Genomic DNA, 21,705 nt, shown 5'->3' with positions numbered 1-21,705 from the left:
ATACACACTTACCTGGGAGCAAGTCCTATTTGAGCCCAAAGGAGCTTACTTCTGAGTAGACACGTCTTGGATTGCAGCCTTAGTGCACCAGTGATGTGTTGCAAAATATTACTACTGAACCACACCCAAACAAAAAGCAACCACACCAGTCTAGAAGAATCCTAAAATACCACTTCTACGGCTCCTGCTCTACTACTGCCAGTACTACTAACGATAGTTATGACATGAGTCTCAGATTTCACTACTAGATAGAAAGACGGGAAACTTGCCTTATCCTGAATCAGACCACCAGTCCATCTAGCTCAGTACTGTCCACACTGACTGGCAGCAGCACTCCAGGGTTTCTCCTAGCCCTACCTGGAGATACCAGCGATTGAATCTGGGACCTTCTGCGGGTAAGGCAGATGCTCTGCCACTCAGCTCTGGTTCTTTGTGACTTCCTGTGTGAAAGGAAATTACTAATGGAAGGTGAAAACACTGGCGTTGGAACAGCTTGGGTATTCAGTCGGAGGTTTACAAGCCTTGCGGTGTATCTTTGTCTTCAGATAACTGAAGGTGGCTTGAAAGAGGGACTGCTGCTTCTCCCAGCTTTGCTGAAGGTATTTAACCAGAGGATGGGCAGCCACTTGTCCAGGGCTGCTGTAGTTGCATCCTGAGTAGTGGGTACATGAGTAGAACCTACATGTTGCTGAGTCAGACCATTGGTCCCTCTTGCTTGGCGCTATCTGCACTGACTGGTAGCAGCTCTCCAGGGTTTTAGGCAGATGTCTTTCCTAGATCTACCTGGAGATGCCAGGGGGTGAACTTGGGAGCTACAACTTGCAAAACCATTGCTCTCCCACTGAGCTGTGCTATGCCTCTTTCCCAGAAGGTCTCCTCCAACTCTAAGATTCTGGTTTCATCTAGCCCAACATTGTGTTTCCAGCAGCAGACAACCAGGTGCTTCTGGGTATTCACATGTGGCCACAAAGGCAATAGAGATTTCTGTTATCCATCCCCATCACCTGCTGACAGCATGGTGGAGCAGTTCAGTTAAGAACCTAAGAGCCTGCTGGATCAGGCCAATGGCCCGTCTAGTCCAGCATCCTGTTCTCACAGTGACCAATCAGATGCCCATGGGAAACCCGCAAGCAGGACCTGAGTGCAAAGCGCACACTCCCCTCCTGCAGATTCCAGCAACTGGTATTCAGAGCATACTGTCTCCGCTTATGGAGGCACAGCCTAGCCATCATGGCTAGTAGCCGTTGATAGCCTTTTCCTCCATGAAAAGTTGAACCCTGTGGGTGCCTAGCCATTTTTGTGCAGCAGTATCAAAGGGATCAGGATGAGCACTTCCCAGGTCTCCTCATGGTATACGTGATAGCAGCTTATGAAATCACAGAAGTATACTCCAGTCCGTCTCAAATTTGGGCATGAGCTAAGCTAAGGACCTCCACCAGTCTCCTTTATGGCACTCCAGATGGTAAACAAAGGAATATGGACCTGTTGGATTAAATTGAGGAATTATAATCTAAAATAGAGAAGGCATGCAAACTTGCAAGATAAGAGCTAAAGACTGTCTCAGGTAGAACAAAATGGCGTATGATGTGGGATTGTCGGAAGGGTGATCTGGTGTGGTTTTGCCATGTAAGGGAAAAGGGCAGGAGTCCTTTATCAGAGGTCATTATCAGAGGTCAAGGTCACATTCTGGCTAGGGAAAAACAGGGTGTGTAGAAATGCCAGTGAGGGATGTGACCTTGGGAGGGCCAGACAGAGAGGCTCAGAGGGCCACATTTGGCCCCTGAGTCAGAGGATCCCCACCTTGGGATATGCCTTAGGAGGGATCCATGTGTCTAGTCTGGCCCTACTAAATTTTCACAAAGCTTAGATGTGAATTTTGCCTACAGCTTCACTTGTAAAAAAAAATGTTTTCAGAGGGTATGAGGAATTAAGCTATTCAGCACTTTAAAGTTTCTATTTTCTAAGGTTTTATATGCCATGCCCTAACAGATAGATACTTGGGAACTTAATTATATGGCAGAGATGAGGAACTTGTGGCTCTCCAGGTGTTGTTGGACTACAAGTCTCATCGTCCCTGACCATTTGCCGTGCCTACTGGGGCTGATGGGAGATGGAGTCCAATAACACATTGAGGACTCCTCAGCTGTCCCCACCACTGTTATAGCGCTTGGTGGCTTGAAATATCAGGCCATAGTTGTCTAGATGGGCTCCCCAAAGACACAGTTTGGCCATCTTTTTTTTTGAGTTTGCACTTTTCGTAGAGCCTCCAAGGCTTACTTTTCCTTTCTTTTCACAGATGAAGTGCGGGCGGGCACTTACCGCCAGCTTTTCCATCCAGAGCAGTTGATCACTGGCAAGGAAGATGCAGCTAATAACTATGCCCGTGGTCACTACACCATTGGGAAAGACAGAATTGAGATGGCATTGGATCGCATTAGAAAACTGGTAAGGCACAATTAACTGAAAACATTACCAGGTAACACCCAGCTCTTGTGTCACAGGCAAAAGTGGCAGTTGCAATTTCCTATGTGTGCCTTGCAGATGGGAATAGAGCATGGAAGGGACGTGTGAGAGGACTTTGTACTGGACAGAAAAACAGTGGTTGGGTCCCTGGCAGGCCCAAGGACCAGAGGGAAGAAGTTCTTCCTCTGGTTCACTTGAGTCAAACTCCTTTGTCATCTGTGTAAATTAAGAGATTGTCCTATTTATTATAACTGTAATTTACTTATTTATTCTAATTATGATATTTATGTTAGCCAACAAAGATACCATCTTATTTATGATATTTTTGCCAATCAAGAGATTTATGTGTGTTAAATTATTTAGGGGTCATGTTTGATATTTGTATCTAAACATTGTATCTGCTGTGTTTGTGTATTGTGTGTTTTAATTGGAATAGAGTTTAATACGGTAGTTATGACATAATATTTATTTAAGATGTAGGATCAATCTGTTGGTTTATGTTTGGCGTTAATATGGGTAAACAAGTGTGCAGCTAGTATTTGAGGCAAATTTGTCTAGTGTTTTTAGAAATGACAGATAATTTGAGTCTATGCAGGATGGAATGAATTTTAATGATAGTTCTTTCTTGATCTGGCAACCACACCATTTCCCCTAGGCCACGCCTTCTCCCCAGGCCACACCCCTCACTGGTCATGCTCCTTCTCCAGTTTTTCACCTGCCTGGAGTGTGTCCTTGAACTGTAATAATACCTCTTGCTTGTCTGAAGAATTTCTTGACTTATGTGTGGCTGGACTATGTTCTACTGTACAAAGAAAAGCCACATTTGTTGCTCTACTCAACACTGGCATGTGGCCCCTGGAAGGTTGTCCATAAGGGAATGTGGGTCTTGGGCTGAAAAAGGTTCCCCTATCCTATTTCATCATCTAATACTTAGTTTTGATTTTTAGTGAAGTTGGGCATGCATACAATTCATGTATTGTTACACATTACTAGCATTTCATTACCAATGTTATACATATTTTTAAAAACCCTCCATTCCTTCCTCTCGGCCACTTTCTGGTTGGCTGAGAAGAGTGCAGAGAGGCCAGTTCGTACCACACCAGGCAGATCACTGGTAGTTTCTTTAATTCAGGGTTAGCCAATGTGGTGCCCTCCAGATGTTGTTGGACTCTAGCTCTCATGAGAGCTAGTGGGTTGGACTCAATGGCCTTATAGGCCCCTTCCAACTCTACTAGTCTTTGCATCTATGAGCCCCAGCCAGCATGGCCAATGGCCAGGGATGTTGGGAGCCATAGTCCAGCAGCATCTGGAGGGCACCGCATTGGCTACCCTTGCTTAAATTCATACCAGTGAGCAATTGGAATAAAGGGCGACTTAGATAGAAGGAACAGCAGGGCTCTATTCCTTTAATACAGGGATGGGGAACCTGTGTTGAAGAACATTGAGGTAGTGCCTGGATCCTAATATCACATTTGGAAAGAGAAAGGATTCCCTCCCCCATGCTTCTGTCCCCAAATCTCCACCCTTCCCCCGACCTATTTAAACAGACCAAAATGCTGTTTGCATGGTACAGTCCTTCCTGAACTCTACAACTTCAGGATACAAGTGGGGAATCTTATTTATGCAGGTGATTCCAATGCACAAAAACCTCCCTGCACGTGTAAGGCAAGCATCAAAATTATGGTTTTCTTTACAGGCTGACACGTGTTCAGGGCTACAGGGATTCCTGATTTTCCACAGCTTTGGCGGAGGCACAGGCTCTGGCTTTACCTCCCTGCTGATGGAGCGCCTGTCAGTGGACTATGGCAAGAAGTCCAAACTGGAGTTTGCCATCTATCCGGCACCCCAGGTTTCGACTGCAGTGGTGGAGCCCTACAATTCTATCCTGACCACCCACACCACTTTGGAGCATTCCGACTGCGCCTTCATGGTGGACAACGAGGCCATCTATGACATCTGCCGTCGTAATTTGGACATCGAGCGCCCCACTTACACCAACCTGAACCGCCTCATTAGCCAGATTGTCTCCTCCATCACCGCTTCCCTGCGTTTCGATGGCGCCCTCAATGTGGACTTGACCGAGTTCCAGACCAACCTGGTGCCATACCCTCGCATCCACTTCCCGCTGGTGACCTACGCACCCATCATCTCCTCCGAGAGGGCCTACCACGAGCAGCTCTCTGTGGCTGAAATCACCAGCTCCTGCTTTGAGCCCAACAACCAGATGGTAAAATGTGACCCCCGCCATGGGAAGTACATGGCCTGCTGCATGCTCTACCGTGGTGATGTGGTGCCCAAAGATGTCAACGTAGCGATCGCTGCTATCAAGACCAAGAGAGCAATCCAATTTGTTGACTGGTGTCCAACTGGCTTCAAGGTGAGAAGGGCAAGTGTGTGCTCCCTTTTATAGGACTAAAGCCTTAATGCACACAATGCAACAAAAGTTCATGATAACTAAGGTTTGCATAGACCACAGCCATATCAAAGCCCAACTGGCTTCAAGGTGAAGAGGGATTAATATGTATTTTCCTTACATCCTAAAGGGACATTAAAGTTTATCATTGGCGGGGAACCTGTGAACCTCCAGATGTTGCTCTACACCAACTCCCATCAGTCCCAGGCAGCATGGCCAATGGTCAGGGATGATAGGAGCTGTAGTCCAGCAACATCTGGTGGGCCACAGGTTCATCTCTGGATAATGTCAGTTTATTAGATGTTTGAATGCATTCATCTATGTTCGATTAGAGGTTAGCCCTTCACAAATTAGAGAGACTTTTCCTGCTAGCTACCAAGTATTGTTATAATTTTTATTGGGTTGTATCTAATGAGTGTTGCTCAACTGACAATAAGGCTTCCATCAGGAGAATGGGTAGGGAAACCCTTTTCAGAGTCTCCCCCTCCCTGCTGCAGTCCACCAAAATCTGCTGTGAATGGGGCCACAGCAAAGGAGAGGGTACTGCTGAAAATTGCTAACCTACTTTCTACTGATGAAAGCTTTTGCATCAGCTGAGCAATACCACTGGATACAGCCCTTTGCCTCTGCTTTATTTCCAGACCTCCAGGTTGGGCACCTCATTGTAAGAAGGATATAGACAAATTGGGGTGGGTTCAGAGGAGAAAGGTTGAAGGAGGTGAGTATGTTTAGCTCAGTGAAGATAAGACTGAGAGATTTGAAAGCATTCATCAATTACCTGGAGGATTGTCACAAAGAAAATGCAAAGTCTTGTTCTCAGCTCCCCCAGAGGGTAGGACTAGATCTAAACGGCTTATGTTATAGGAGGGTAGGTTTTGGCTGAAAGTGAAGCCAGTGGTGGATGGTGCCCATTGGGACAGGTAGGGTGGAAGGCAGGGGGACCAACAGTAAGTGGAGCCAGAGCCAATCACAGGTGGAACCAACCAATTCTAAGTTTGTCCCTATCCTCCTTCCTGCTGAGTTCTACAAGGGCAACACTGAGACTGAGGAAGAGGAGGAAGATGACAGGCAGTTCCATCCCCTGGACTGGTTGCGAGTAGGAAGGCAGGCAGGTGAGGGCTGACTGAGGTGGTGGGGCAGTGCCCTACTTGCCCTAATGGACCAGCTTCCAGTGGGAGAAACTTGATGGTCATAAGAGCAGTTCAACAGTGGAATCAATTGTCTAAAGGAGTGGGGAGCTGTTCCTTGCTGGAGGTCTTCAAGCAGAGGCTGGGCAGCCATCTGTTGGGGATTGCTGTTGCTGTGAATTTAGTGCATCAGGCAATGGTTTGGACTAGATCAGCCTTCCCCAACTAGTGGGCCACCAGATGTTGTTGGACCACAACTCCCATCAGCCTCAGCCAGCATTGCCAATGGTCAGGAAAGATGGGAATTGTGGTCCAACAACATCTAGTTGGGAAAGGCTGGACTAGATGGTCTGCAAAGGTCCCTCCTATGATTCTACAAATTCATGTGTCTACTTAAAAATCCCTCAGGCAGCAGTAGTTTTCATTCAGTCTTAGGTGCAATGGTTGCATGCTGCCATTGGCTAAATTTGGCTTTTTCTGTGTTGGGTCAAAAAATCCAACCTGACTTCAGCCTGTGGTTGTGGCCTTGCATCAACTCAGCAATGGGTTGAATTAGCTGAAGTCAACACAGAGAGACAGGCTGAAAACCTCAGCAGGTGAGGGCTGAAATCATCATGATGATTGGCCCCATGTGTCATTTTGAAAAGACCAAAAGCCGTGTCAAAGTTATTTTTTCTTAGCAATATTCATATATTGGAGGAAGAGTGCACCTTGAAACTGTGCTATTCCTGTTTTTGGCTTCCCCACAAGGTTACAGGGGAACTCTGAATAGAAAGCAGAATTCTTGGGGCTTTCTATCCCAGCCAGCTTAAGCAAGTGCAGAAGCACCTTCGCTTTCGCTTCTGACCTTGTAGTGTCATCTGCTCCAAGCGTTAAAGATGACATAATGAGTCACTGTGGTGTAGACAGCAATCACCCAACAATTCTGAGCCTCCAGGAAGCCCTGCACACAGGGACTTGAATCCACTTAGGGGCTGAACAAGCCACAGCTCAAAACAGTGCTCATGCTTTGTTTAAGAAGGTTCCAGGTTCAATCCCTGTCATCTCCAGTTTTTTTTAAAAAAGGATCAGGTAGCAGGTGACGGGCCCTTTACTTATGACCCTGGAAAGGCAGTGCTAGCCAGAACATGCAATGCTGGGGTAACAGTCAGTCTGACTTGGTATAAGGCAGCTTCCTGTGTTTCTATGATGGTTGGCGTGCGTTTGTGGGGAGCTGTCCCAGAAATCAGAATGTATGTACTGTAGTCAGTAACTGGAGCTGGGGGCTCCAGAAGAGGAGAACAAAAAGGAACACAAATTTTGGCAAAAGAAATGCAAGCTGACAATAAGGGAAGCAAAAGAAGAGGAAGAATTCAAGCAGCGTACTGCTAAACACATTGGGTGCTATCAGAGGAGTTCCACTGAAATTAATGGGCTTAAGTAACTCTGAGTATAACTTAGCCGGATATCACCCATTTAGACGAACTATATAAAAAAAGATTTAATTACATTAGGAGGGCCTTTGGGTGGCAAGGGAGTCCTCCTGAGAGTTGTTAAAGAACTCAGATGTGAAATTGCTGATGTTCTAATAAAAATATTTAACTTGTCCCTAAGATCAGCTTCCATACCCAAGGACAAGAAACTGGCCCATGTAACAATCAGTTTTTAAAATGGGATCTACAAGACCAGTTAGGTTAACATCTGTTCCAGGAAAACTGATAGAAAGCATTATTAGAATTATGAAGCATATAGCAGAGCAAATCTTGCTGGAAAACTAGCATGGCTTCTGCAAGGATGTCCTCTCTCATTAACCTTCTAGCGGTCTTTGAGAGGGTCCTTAAGCATATGGATAGGGGTGCTCCAGTAGGCACTGTGTACTTAAACCCTAAAAAAGCTTTTGCTAGAGTCCCTCGACTCCTGAGTAAATGTAGCAGTCATAAGAGGACAGGGCCTCTTATGGATCACTAACTGGTTAAAGAACAGGAAGCAAAGAGTTCTCATAATGGAGGGATTTAAGAAGTGGGTCCCCCAAGGATAAGTCTTGGAAGCTGTGCTTTCTAACTTATTCATAAATGACCTGGAATTTGAGGTGGCCAAGTTTGCTGATGACATCAAAGTGCTCAAGAACAAAAAGGGATTGCAAGGAGTTCCAAAAGGATCTCTCCAAACTGGGTAAATGGGCATTAAAATGGCAAAAGTGATTCATTGTAACCGAGTGTCAGGTGATGTACATTGGAGCAAAAAAACCTAACTTCACATATATACTTATGGGGTCTGAACTGGCGGTGACTGAGCAGGAAAGAAATTTTGGAGTTGTGATGAATAGCTCAATATAAATGTGGTCCCAATGTGCTGCAGCTGTGAATAAAAGCAGATTCCATCTTAGGTATCATAAGGAAAGGCTTTGAAAATAGAACTGCTAATATAAAAATGGAATTATACAAATCTGTATAATCTGGAAGCCTCAGGAGGGGAGAGTGTTCTTGCACTCAGGTCCTGCTTGCGGGCTTCCCCCAGGCACCTGGTTGGCCACTTTGAGAACAGGATGCTGGACTAGATGGGCCACTGGCCTGATCCAGCAGGCTCTTCTTATGTTCTTATGTTTAACTGCACTTGGAATACTGTGTGTAGTTCTAGTACAACAACTTCTGGAGGTCCAAATAGCCTCAAAAAGGGTATTGTAGAGCTGGAAAAGATTCAGAAAAGGGAATCAACCAAAATGATCAAAGGGTTGGAGCAACTCTCTATGAGGAAAGGTTATAACATTTGGGGCTTTTTGATTTAGAAAAAAAGGCAACTAAGGGGGGATAAGATTGAGATGTATAAAATTATACATAGTGTAAAGAAAGTGGCTAGAAAGACATTTTTCTCATAATACTAGAACTCAGGGTTCATCCAATGAAGCTGACTGTGGAAAGATTTAGGGCAGATAAAAGATAGTACATCTTCATGCAGTGCATAGATAAAACATGGGAATCACTTCCACAAAATGCAGTAATGGCCACCAACTTGGATGCCTTTAGAAGGTCTGTAGACAAACTGTTGGAGAATAAAGCTATCGATGGCTACTAGCCACTATGGCTATGCTCTCCCTCCCATGTTGGAGGCAATATGCCGCTGAATACCAGTTGCTGGGGAGCACAGTGGGGAGAGTGCTCTTGCGCTCATGTCCTCCTTGTGGGCTTCCTATAAGCATCTGGCTGGCCACTATGAGAACAGGATGCTGGACTAAATTACCTCCAGGCTGGATTACTGTAATGCGCTCTATGTGGGGCTGCCCTTGAGGTTGGTCTGGAAGCTGCAGCTGGTGCAAAATGCGGCGGCAAGACTGCTCACTGGGGCAGGGTATCACCAACATGTCACCTCGCTGCTGAAAGAATTGCACTGGCTGACCATTTGCTACCGGGCCAAGTTCAAGGTTCTAGTTTTGGTGTACAAAGCCCTATACAGCTTGGGACCAGGATACCTGACAGATCGTCTTACCCCAGCCGATCACTGCGCTCTGCAGGTGAGGGCCTCCTGCAGAAACCACCTTATCAGGAGGTTCGTTCTGCACAATATAGGAAACGGACCTTTAGTGTGGCGGCACCTACCCTGTGGAATTCCCTCCCCTTGAATATTAGGCAGGCGCCACCTCTGCAATCTTTTGAAGACTTTCTTCTTTCAACAAGCCTTTTAAGTTGAGACCTATCCCAGTCTGCGTCTGTGTTAGAATTGCTTGTTAATATGTTTTTCTAATAATGTTTTTAACCCTTTTTTAAAAGATGTTTTTAAAGCTTTAAAAAAGAATGTTTTTAACATTTTTATTTTAATGTATTTTAAGGTCTGTTTTTATGATGTTTTAAAGTGTTTTTAGCCCTTCTGTTTGCCGCCCTGGGCTCCTGCTGGGAGGAAGGGCAGGATATAAATCAAATAATAAATAAATAAATACATAAATAAATGGGCCTGTGGTCTGATCCAGCAAGGCTCTTGTCATGTTCTTATTGTCATACTGTTGTTACTTTCTATAAGGGGAACTGTATTAGTCTAATGAAGCGGGCTCTAGTCCATGAAACTTTAAACCACAACAAAACTGCAATCCTTTATACCGGGGCAGAGAACCTGGGGCCCTCCTGATGGACTCCAATTCCATCAGCCCCAGCCAGTATGGCCAATGGTCAGGGATGATGCGAGTTGTAATCCAACAACATCTGGACGTAAGCTGAGAGCGAGGCCAGTTGATCTCTATGAGACCGTCTTCAAAGGACTGTGCTGTAAATCAGTTAATTTTTCATTGTTTACCCTTCTTAGTTGTAAGAGGAGAAGGACACTCTGCATGTTTATGAATACTGCTGGCTTTCAATTTTATTACAAAAGGATTGCCAACCCATTTGGAATTTGGAGAAAGTGCCATGGGTGCCGGTCACAAAATGGTTGCCTTGGGTTGTATGGCATAACATGAAATGGCTGTCCTGGGTGTAGCATAATACAAAATGGCTCCCACATCTAAAAGAGCATGAAAAAAACCCACAGGGACACAAAAGGGTGCAGGGATGCACCCCCCCCATTAGTCACCCAGTGGGAGAAAAGTACCTACATCAGCCACCACCACGTTCACTCACAGAGAGAAGTACTTTGGACTTCTATTCTATTCAGAACAGATGGGAGGGTGGATATCCAATCCTGGCATCCAGTGAAATGTGGGAATATTTAAGGGGGATCAGCCAGTAGAAACAGGAACTGAGCAGGAAAAATAAACAATCTCTCATGCATTGTGGTTTTTTGAGGGGATATTCACTGAGACCTTTTGTGGGCACCATAGTCACTGTGTATTTAACTATTTTGTTATTGCTTTCTTAATTTGATGCATTTTGTATTCAGTGGCCGGAATGTTTTTTTTATTAACACAGAATATACCATCATGAATGGGATGGAATATTTATAGAAACAGATAAAGGCACACCCCATCACATTGGTACTTCCCATCTAAAACTGTACTGCTTTTCCACTCTAACATCCAATGCAAACTATGTAGGCTCTTCACCTTAAAGATGCCAATGGATTGAGAGACATTACTCTGTGCCCATATGGCTGATGGCAGCTTTCTGTCTTTACCAGAAGTTCAGGCAGTGTGTCACATCAGTCTTTTTCTGTCTCTAAGGGTCAGATTTAAACCTGCTGCATTTAAATGACTCTAATTTTTTGTGTGCATTTTTTCTTTTGTCTTCCTTCCAATCAGGTTGGCATCAATTACCAGCCCCCTACTGTAACCCCTGGAGGAGATCTGGCCCAAGTCCAGCGTGCGGTCTGCATGCTTAGCAATACCACAGCCATTGCTGAAGCCTGGGCAAGGCTCAACCACAAGTTTGACCTTATGTTCGCCAAGAGAGCGTTTGTGCATTGGTATGTTGGTGAAGGCATGGAAGAAGGGGAGTTTGTAGAAGCTCGAGAGGACCTGTCTGCACTGGAGAAGGACTATGAGGAAGTGGCAACTGACTCCTTTGAGTCGGTAGTTGACAACGAGGAAGTCTAACACTTTGCTCCTCTCTGTGCACCGTCTCTGTTTCTTTCCTTTTTTGTGTGCATTTGTAGACTTTTAAGACAAGTGTGTCTTATTTGGGCAACCAGGGTCATCATACAAGCCTGCAATGGGTCTTGAACTAGTAATGTGAAGAAAATTGGTCAGGGATTTAGCCTGTGTGACATCAGCCAGCTCTGATCTTACGAGGACAGCACTGATATAGTAGATATAACAAAATTCTGGCGAATGGAGAGAACCAGTAGGACATGGTTATCTCTAGATAAAAACTCTGTAAGGAGGTGGCATCACTCTGTGCATCAAAAAGATATAGATTCCAAAAAGCTAGAAATTCCAATAGTGGCAGACTCCTCCACAGAATCATTGTGGGTAGTGATTCTGGGCTCCAAGAGTAATTTAGTACTGGGGATATGTAATGCTCAGAGTGATTTTGAGATGGAGAATGAAATCAAGGAGGCATCCCAAAGAGGAAATTCTGTAGTAATAGGTGATTTCAATTACCCTCACGTAGACTGGGTATATGTGTGTTCCAGTCAGAACATAGTGACAACATTTCTAGATATCCTAAATGACTGTGCCCTAGAACAGTTGGTTATGGAATTGAGCAAAAGGATGGTGACCCTGGACTTAATCTTTTGTGGCAACTAGAATCTGATGTGAAATGCAAGTGTTGAACCAATTGGGAACAATGACCATACTGCTTTCAAATTCAATATATATATGTAAATGGACTACTAAAAAAAAAAAGCCACATTAGAGTTCAGAAGAGTCCCCAAATGGCTGCTAAAAAGGAAGTTGAAAGCAAAAGTCAAGAGGGTCAAATGTCTCCAAAATCTTGGGAGTTGTTTGAAACCACAGTAGTAGAAATTCAACTACAATGTATACAATGTATACTGCAGATCAAGAAAGGTACCACTAGGATCAAGAGGATCCTGTGTGGTTAACAAACAGCATCAAGGGAACAATTTGAAGCAAGAAGGCTTCCTTTCGAAATGGAAGTCTTCTCCAAATTAGAACAAAAAAGAACACAAATTTGGTCAGACGAAATGCAAGCAGACTATAAGGGATGCTAAAAAAAAAATTTGTGAAGCACACTGCTAAAACCATAAAGACCACCAACAACTAAAATCTTTAAATACATTCGTAGCAGGTGAACAGCTAGCAAGGCAGTTGGACCTTTAGATGACAAGGGAGTAAAAAATGTGCTAAAGAAGGATAAGGAAACTGCAAAGTAGCTAAATGAATTATTTGCATCTCTCTTCACAGCAGATGATATAGCCAGAGCTTGGAAAAGTTACTTTTTTGAACTACAACTCCCATCAGCCCAATCCAGTGGCCATGCTGGCTGGGGCTGATGGGAGTTATAGTTCAAAAAAGTAACTTTTCCAAGCTCTGGATATAGCGTAGATCCTTGTGCCTGAATTAACTTTCACAGACAGGGAATCTGAGGAACTGAGGCAAATAATGGTGACCCCAAAGTTCTAGGCCATATTGACAAAATTAAAAACTGACAAATCGCGAGGTCCAGATGGCACAAATGGATTTGAAACTGTTGATCTTCTAACAGAAATATGTAATTTCTCCCTAAGATCAGACTCTATACATAAGGATTGGAAAGTGGCCATGTAACACTAAATTTTAAAAAGGGATCTGGGGGCATCCTGGAAATTACAGGCCAGTGTGTTCCAGGAAAACTGGTAGAAAGTGTTGTTATAGACAAAATTGCCAAGCATATAGAAGAACAAGTCTTGCTGAAGCAAGAACCAGCATGCCTCAACCTATTAGAGTTCTTTAGAGTGTCAAAAGGATATTGATAGAGCTGATCCAGTTGATATTGTGTACTTGGACTTTCATAAAGCGTTCAACAAAATACCTCACCAAAGACTGAGTAAGCTTAGCAGTCATGGAATAAAAAGAGAGGTCCTCTTGTGGAACAAGAAGCAATTAAGAAACACAGCACAGAGTAGGAATAAATGAACAGTTCTCCCAGTGGACGGATGTAGAAAGTGGAGTCCCCCAAGGACTGATATTGGGACCTGTGCTTTTAAAATTTGTTTATAAATAATCATGGTTCATGACAGATGCTATTGGAGGTCACTGATTCATAGGGTTGCCATAAGTCATGATCAACTTGAAGGCACATAATAACAATAAATAATCTAGAGTTAGGGGTGAGCAGTGAGGTAGCCAAGTTTGCTGATTACACTAAATTGTCCAGGGTGGTTAAAACAAAACACAATTGTAAAAAGCTCCAAAAGAATCTGTCTCAACTAAGTATAAAGTGATGCACACTGGAGCAAAAAAAATCTTAACTTCACGTATACGCTCATGGGGTCTGAACTGGTGGTGACTAACCAGGAATGAGACTTTGGGCTTGTAGTGGATAGCTCTACGAAGATGTCGACTCAGTTTGTTGCAGACATGAAAAAGGCAAATTCCATGTAAGGGATCAGTAGGAAAGGGATGAAAAATAAGACTGCCAATATCATAATGTCATTATACAAATCTATGGTAGGACTGAACTTGGAATACTGTGTACAGTTCTAGCCTTGCCTCAAAAAGAGTATTGTAGCACTTGAAAAGGTTCAGAAAAGGGCAACCAAAATGATCAAGGGCAATTTCCCCATGATGAAAGCTGACACCATTTGGGGATTTTTAATTTACAGAAAAGGTAAGAGGAGACATTATAGAGGTGTATACAATTATATATAGTGTGGAGAAAGTGGATAGAGAAGAGTTTTCACCCTCTCTTAACACTAGAACTCGGGGACATCCAGTGAAGCTGAATGTTGGAAGATGCAGGACAAATAAAAGAAAGTACCTCTTCACACAGTGCATAGTTAAACTGTGGAATTTGCTCTCACAAGAGGTAGTGATGGCCTTGAACTTGGATAGCTTTAAAAGAGGATTGGCCAAATTCAGAGAGGAAAAGGCTAACAATGGCTACTAGACCCAACAGCGGTGTTCCACCTCCAGTGTCAGAGGCGGTATGCCTCTCTGATTATCAGTTGCTAGGAATCACAAGTGGGGAGATTGCTGTTGCACTCAGGTCCTACTTGTGGGTTTCCCATAAGCATCTAGTTTGCCACTGTGGGAACAGGATGATGGACTAGATGGGCCACTGACCTAATCTACCAGGATTCTTCTTATGTTCTTATCTACGCACACCTCAATGTATATCTCCTCCATGAAAAAGGGGATTCCTGGTCCATCAGTGTGCACATAAAACCCCTTCTCACACTTGTGAATGTTCAGGGTGTGTGCTCCCTGAGATGCATTGGCAGGAGACAGATCTACACAGCCTCCCCCCCCCAACTCAGACACATTCTTTGAAAGCATGAGAGTGATCATCTAAATTCCTTAGTTTAAGGCAGCTTCGTTTAAGAGTCTAGATATGAGATAGGTATTGTTGAGTTAAAAATGAAACATTAGTTAAAATAAAATTGATTTTGGTTTATTTGCCCCTCACCTAAACCTTCCCAGGTAATTTTACAAATGTAATGTGATTCACAATATACCAGTGGAATCCACACCTCCATGTTTATTGAGCCTTAACAGAGACATGTCAAAGGATGAAAGCCTTTGCCCCACAAGAATGTACTCTGTACGAGCTTGAGATCTCTGCCTTTTATCTGTTTGTTTTGATGTTCCCTGTTAGTTGTTTTTAAGCATCCTGGCACCAGCCCCCTTATCTCAAGGCTGTATAATACGCAAGGCTGATCTTTCTCTGAAATGCTACCAGTTCCACGCGCAGGACCAGCCAGACAGGCCCAGCTTCGCAGTCTCAATGTGTGGATGAGACGATGGTGTCGGGTGGAAGGGTTCGGATTTGTTAGGCACTGGGGAACATTTTGGGACAAGCCGGGCCTGTACAAAAGGGACGGGCTCCACTTGAACCAGAATGGAACCAGACTGCTGGCACTTAAAATTAAAAAGGTAGCAGAGCAGCTTTTAAACTGACTGAGGGGGGAAACCCGACAGGAGCTGAGAAAGGTCCGGTTCGGAATAAACCTCCCCCCTGGGATAAAAACCAAAGAAATGATGAAATTTTAAAAGGGGTAGGCCTAGAAGTAGGCATTGTGAGAGCAGGGGCACAGGATATAAATTCAGAAGAGCAAAATTACCACAGGCCTAACCACAAGTGCCAAAGACACTTGAAGAGAGACACTGCTTACAAGTGCCTGTACGCTAATGCTAGGAGCCTCTGAACCAAGATGGGAGAACTGGAGTGCTTGGTCTTAGAGAAGAGCATTGATATAGTGAGCATAACGGAGACCTGGTGGAATGGAGAAAACCAGTGGGATACGGTTATCCCTGGATATAAACTATATCGGAAGGACAGGGAAGGACGTATTGGTGGCGGAGTCGCTCTATACGTGAAAGAAGGCATTGAATCCAGCAAGCTCGAAACCCCAAAAGAGGCAGACTCCTCCACAGAATCGTTGTGGGTGGTGATACCGTGCCCCAGGAGGGACTTAATACTGGGAACGATCTATCGTCCCCCTGATCAAAATGCTCAGGGAGACCTTGAGATGAGATATGAAATTGAGGAAGCATCCAAACTAGGAAATGTGGTAGTAATGGGTGACTTCAACTACCCGGACATAGACTGGCTGCATATGTGTTCCAGTCATGACAAAGAAGCAAAGTTTCTAGATATTCTAAATGACTATTCCCTAGATCAGTTGGTCATGGAACCGACCAGAGGGACGGCAACCCTGGACTTAATCCTCAGTGGGGACCGGGACCTGGTGCGAGATGTAAGTGTTGTTGAACCGATTGGGAGCAGTGACCACAGTGCTATTAAATTAAACATACATGTAAATGGCCAATTGCCAAGAAAATCCAACACGGTCACATTTGACTTCAAAAGAGGAAACTTCACAAAAATGAGGGGATTGGTAAAAAGAAAGCTGAAAAACAAAGTCCAGAGGGTCACATCACTCGAAAATGCTTGGAAGTTGTTTAAAAACACTATATTAGAAGCTCAACTGGAGTGCATACCGCAGATCAGAAAAGGTACTGCCAGGGCCAAGAAGATGCCAGCATGGTTAACGAGCAAAGTCAAGGAAGCTCTTAGAGGCAAAAAGTCTTCCTTCAGAAAATGGAAGTCTTGTCCGAATGAAGAAAATAAAAAAGAACACAAACTCTGGCAAAAGAAATGCAAGAAGACAATAAGGGATGCTAAAAAAGAATTTGAGGAGCACATTGCTAAGAACATAAAAACCAACAACAAAAAATTCTATAAATACATTCAAAGCAGGAGACCATCTAGGGAGACAATTGGACCCTTGGATGATAAGGGAGTCAAAGGTGTACTAAAGAACGATAAGGAGATTGCAGAGAAGCTAAATGAATTCTTTGCATCTGTCTTCACAGTGGAAGATATAGGGCAGATCCCTGAACCTGAACTAACATTTGCAGGAAGGGATTCTGAGGAACTAAGACAAATAGTGGTAACGAGAGAGGAAGTTCTAAGCTTAATGGACAATATAAAAACTGACAAATCACCGGGCCCGGATGGCATCCACCCGAGAGTTCTCAAAGAACTCAAAGGTGAAATTGCTGATCTGCTAACTAAAATATGTAACTTGTCCCTCGGGTCCTCCTCCATGCCTGAGGACTGGAAAGTGGCAAATGTAACGCCAATCTTCAAAAAGGGATCCAGAGGGGATCTCGGAAATTACAGGCCACTTAGCTTAACTTCTGTCCCTGGAAAACTGGTAGAAAGTATTATTAAAGCTAGATTAACTAAGCACATAGAAGAACAAGCCTTGCTGAAGCAGAGCCACCATGGCTTCTGCAAGGGAAAGTCCTGTCTCAGTAACCTATTAGAATTCTTTGAGAGTGTCAACAAGCATATAGATAGAGGTGATCCAGTGGACATAGTGTACTTAGACTTTCAAAAAGCGTTTGACAAGGTACCTCACCAAAGGCTTCTGAGAAAGCTTAGCAGTCATGGAATAAGAGGAGAGGTCCTCTTGTGGATAAGGAATTGGTTAAGAAGCAGAAAGCAGAGAGTAGGAATAAATGGACAGTTCTCCCAATGGAGGGCTGTAGAAAGTGGAGTCCCTCAAGGATCGGTATTGGGACCTGTACTTTTCAACTTGTTCATTAATGACCTAGAATTAGGAGTGAGCAGTGAAGTGGCCAAGTTTGCTGACGACACTAAACTGTTCAGGGTTGTTAAAACAAAAAGGGATTGCAAAGAGCTTCAAAAAGATCTCTCCAAACTGAGTGAATGGGCGGAAAAATGGCAAATGCAATTCAATATAAACAAGTGTAAAATTATGCATATTGGAGCAAAAAATCTGAATTTCACATATACGCTCATGGGGTCTGAACTGGCGGTGACCGACCAGGAGAGAGACCTCGGGGTTGTGGTGGACAGCACGATGAAAATGTCGACCCAGTGTGCGGCAGCTGTGAAAAAGGCAAATTCCATGCCAGCAATAATTAGGAAAGGTATTGAAAATAAAACAGCTGATATCATCATGCCGTTGTATAAATCTATGGTGCGGCCGCATTTGGAATACTGTGTACAGTTCTGGTCGCCTCATCTCAAAAAGGATATTATAGAGTTGGAAAAGGTTCAGAAGAGGGCAACCAGAATGATCAAGGGGATGGAGCGACTCCCTTACGAGGAAAGGTTGCAGCATTTGGGGCTTTTTAGTTTAGAGAAAAGGCGGGTCAGAGGAGGCATGATAGAAGTGTATAAAATTATGCATGGCATTGAGAAAGTGGATAGAGAAAAGTTCTTCTCCCTCTCTCATAATACTAGAACTCGTGGACATTCAAAGAAGCTGAATGTTGGAAGATTCAGGACAGACAAAAGGAAGTACTTCTTTACTCAGCGCATAGTTAAACTATGGAATTTGCTCCCACAAGATGCAGTAATGGCCACCAGCTTGGATGGCTTTAAAAGAAGATTAGACAAATTCATGGAGGACAGGGCTATCAATGGCTACTAGCCATGATGGCTGTGCTCTGCCACCCTAGTCAGAGGCAGCATGCTTCTGAAAACCAGTTGCCGGAAGCCTCAGGAGGAGAGAGTGTTCTTGCACTCGGGTCCTGCTTGCGGGCTTCCCCCAGGCACCTGGTTGGCCACTGTGAGAACAGGATGCTGGACTAGATGGGCCACTGGCCTGATCCAGCAGGCTCTTCTTATGTTCTTATGTACTTATGATCTCCAAAGGGGGCAACCTGCCCCTGGCAGATCTGTCACCTCCCCTTCCTTACTCTTTCCCCTCCTTTGCATTCTGTACTGACATGTATTTTTTCTTTGTTTTATGACGTTTTATTCCCCTAATCTGACCTCTGTGAGGGTATATAATCTGCACTCCTTTCAATAAACGGGGTTCCCATCTCTGGAAAGCATCTTGCTGGAAGGATTGGGACCCCTTTGCAAAGGTACTTGTTGCCGTGTAAATTTCTGGCCTCTGGCTGTGGGGGGAAATTATTCAATTCCGCACTCTTCCCAGGGTGAACGAGAGGTGAGTAAAGTTGTGGACGGCTCGTGGTTGGGTTTGGACCTAACAGTATCAAGAAGATCATCAACCTTTAGCAACAGGGGAAGGAGCAAACCCCAGCCTTCCATTTTTGTTTGCTGCTGCTGCTGCTGCTGCTACAGAACACCAGATGTCAGCAGTAGAGGGACAAAATTCCTCATTCCATTTTCCATTATTCCTGGTCCCATTGAAATACCTTTGACAGTAGCCAAGGAAGTGACTGGATTTAGCTCTCTGAAGTTTCCATCAAGAACCATCTTTCATATTACCATTCTTATGTTTACGCTGGAAAGGCACAATATAAATCCAACAAACAAAATAATTACTGACGTTTACAGCCACTCCTTGGCAAATTGAAGGCCATTTTCACACAAAACCATTTGGAATTCCATGCCTGGAAAAAATCTGCAGGACAGAATGAATAATAGTCTAAGAACAACAAATAATCTTTGCCATTCTGCGTTAATATGCCTGTACTTGCTGTATACCATTCCTCCAGCTTGTCATTGCTGATGCACATAATTTTTAAAGTGTTTTCTTTATATATAGATTTATCTGAGACCAATGGGTGGTATTCAATGCTAGTATTCGATGTAGACACATTGAAGTTAATAGACATGACTAACTTAGGTTCATTCATTTCAGTGGGTCTACCTTCAGTAGCACTTTGTTGAATACATCCCAATATATTTATTTATTTTAAATGTATAACCATTATATTCCACCTTTCATCCAAGTAGCTCAAGGTGGCTTACGCGGTTCGAACAACCTGCCCAACAGTTCCCTGATCTTTCTTGGCTGTTCCCCAAAGGTCCCAGCCATTCTGCTCCATTCTTTGAGGTCCCATTCTAGCCAACTTTTTAGCTCAACCACCTCCGTGCGCTGAATGCCACCCTGGCCATCCACGTACGGTTGATCGCGCACCATCAAAGGGAACTCGGAGATCTCCGCTGCTTTCCTGTCTCTTTCCTTTTTTTGCTTGCGCGTGTCCATACCCCCTGAGGCCCCTTCCTCTTCTCCCTTTTCATCTGTTTCATCATCTGATCCAGATGAAAGGGCCCTAGCCTCCGGATTGGGATTTCCGCCCCTGGGAGCAGGGCGTGGATCCGGAGCCAAGGGGATTATAGAACGGCTCAAAACCGCTTTTTTCTGATTCTTGATCAGTAAAATAACTGGGAGGGGGTTCCTCAATGGACAAAGTTCTTACAGCCATTAAAGTGAGGCTGTCCCACTTTTGTGACCCTATTTTCCACAGGAGCCAAAATTCCATTTGATCTGGGTGGGTATCCCCAATCCGCCTCCGCACTCCCAACAACGGAGCAGTTTCAAAAGATCCACCCTTCGGCCACCGTTCACCCGGCGCCGAAACTGCAGTCATCCGTGGCCACTCCTCCTCACAGAGCTCTATCATTCTTTTCTTTTTTAAGCCTCTTTTGCGCAATGGCAACTCTTCCTCTTCCCACAACATACACATTATTCCCAAAGGGCTGTCCTTTACCGGTACACTCCCTTTGTTTCCCATGATGTCTGATAGAGGGTTCCTCAACTGTGCTTTATCCCCGTACTGCCAACCAACCCGCTTTGTTTGACAACCGAGAAAACTCTCTCGTGGCGCCTGTTGTCAAAATAAAGGGGCGCAATGGCAATACAGGGGTCCGCACAAGGGATCCCAGACAGGCCCCCAAATTGTTAGGTCCAAACTTAACATGCGAGGCGTCTCTGTCTCCTCAACTCGCGTTCACCCGGGAGGGGTGCGGAGAAGTGAGCAATTTACCCCACTATCAGAGATCAAGCACACAAGATACAATTCCTTTGCAAAGGGGAACCCAATACTTACTAGCCCAAAAGGCAGGTCAGCGTGGGAACCCGTTTATTTGATAGGTCAGAGAATATATAGATTTTACCCTGAAAGTTACAATATGGGGAGAAGCGTCATGAACTACAAAGAAACATTTGATTGTCATCATAACTGAAAAACATGTACCCGAGTTGAAGGGTTGCAGAGGGAGAACATAAGTAGAAACATCAAAACATCTTTCAGAATATGGGTGTGCGTATTTCACATGTCCTTGAGATAAGCGTTCTATGAAAGAAAAAAGAAATGCTGAGCTGGAGTCCTTAGCGGTTAACCGGGCGCTTCTTGAATGACGACAAATTAATATTGCTAAACTTGCATGTAGGAGATTGTGGGGTGACAGGAGAACTTTAACAGTTTTGTACATGTTATGTTTTGCAACTATAAGCGAAGCAATAAGCTTCAATGTGAAACAAGAGTAAACGGGAAGAGTGGGGAGGGGAAGTTTCCAGCTTAAACTGGCTTTATTCTTTGAGCCACTGGAATGCCAAAAGGGTTGTGTCATAGGGAAATAAACCGACATCTTAGGCTCAAGTCAAGTTAAGGCCACCTTGGTGCTGCTCCTTAATATCTCCCGTGTCATTCAAAACGAGATGCAAGGCATAGCTATGATGTTAAATGCACATTTGAATTTATAACCTAACAAGGGCAACAAGGATGATCAGGTGACTGGAAACAAAGCCCCATAAGGGGAGACCGAAAGAACTTGGCATGTTTAGCCTTGAGAAAGTAAGACTGAGGAGAGATATGATAGTGCTGTTGAAGTAATTGAAAGGTGGCCATACAGAGGAGGGCCAGGATTTCATCTCGACCATCCCAGAGTGCAGGATACAGAATAATGG

General features: G+C 44.2%; 1 protein-coding gene across 1 annotated transcript; it reads left to right on the top strand.

Annotated features, from left to right (window-relative positions):
* The first annotated feature begins 517 nt into the window (after positions 1–517).
* LOC133390274 (tubulin alpha-4 chain-like) lies at positions 518–11,494 on the top strand. The gene is made up of 4 exons (XM_061638551.1): positions 518–599; positions 2,297–2,445; positions 4,160–4,840; positions 11,201–11,494. Exons 2-4 carry the CDS (start codon positions 2,419–2,421, stop codon positions 11,492–11,494), a joined length of 1,002 nt encoding a protein of 333 aa, XP_061494535.1. The 5' UTR covers positions 518–599; positions 2,297–2,418.
* The last annotated feature ends 10,211 nt before the right edge of the window (positions 11,495–21,705 follow it).

The sequence above is a fragment of the Rhineura floridana genome, chromosome 8, assembly GCF_030035675.1.
Source record: "Rhineura floridana isolate rRhiFlo1 chromosome 8, rRhiFlo1.hap2, whole genome shotgun sequence".
NCBI classification, from domain to species: Eukaryota; Metazoa; Chordata; class Lepidosauria; order Squamata; family Rhineuridae; genus Rhineura; species Rhineura floridana.
Note: the sequence above shows the minus strand (reverse complement) of the source record. Positions and strands in the feature narration are given on the sequence as shown.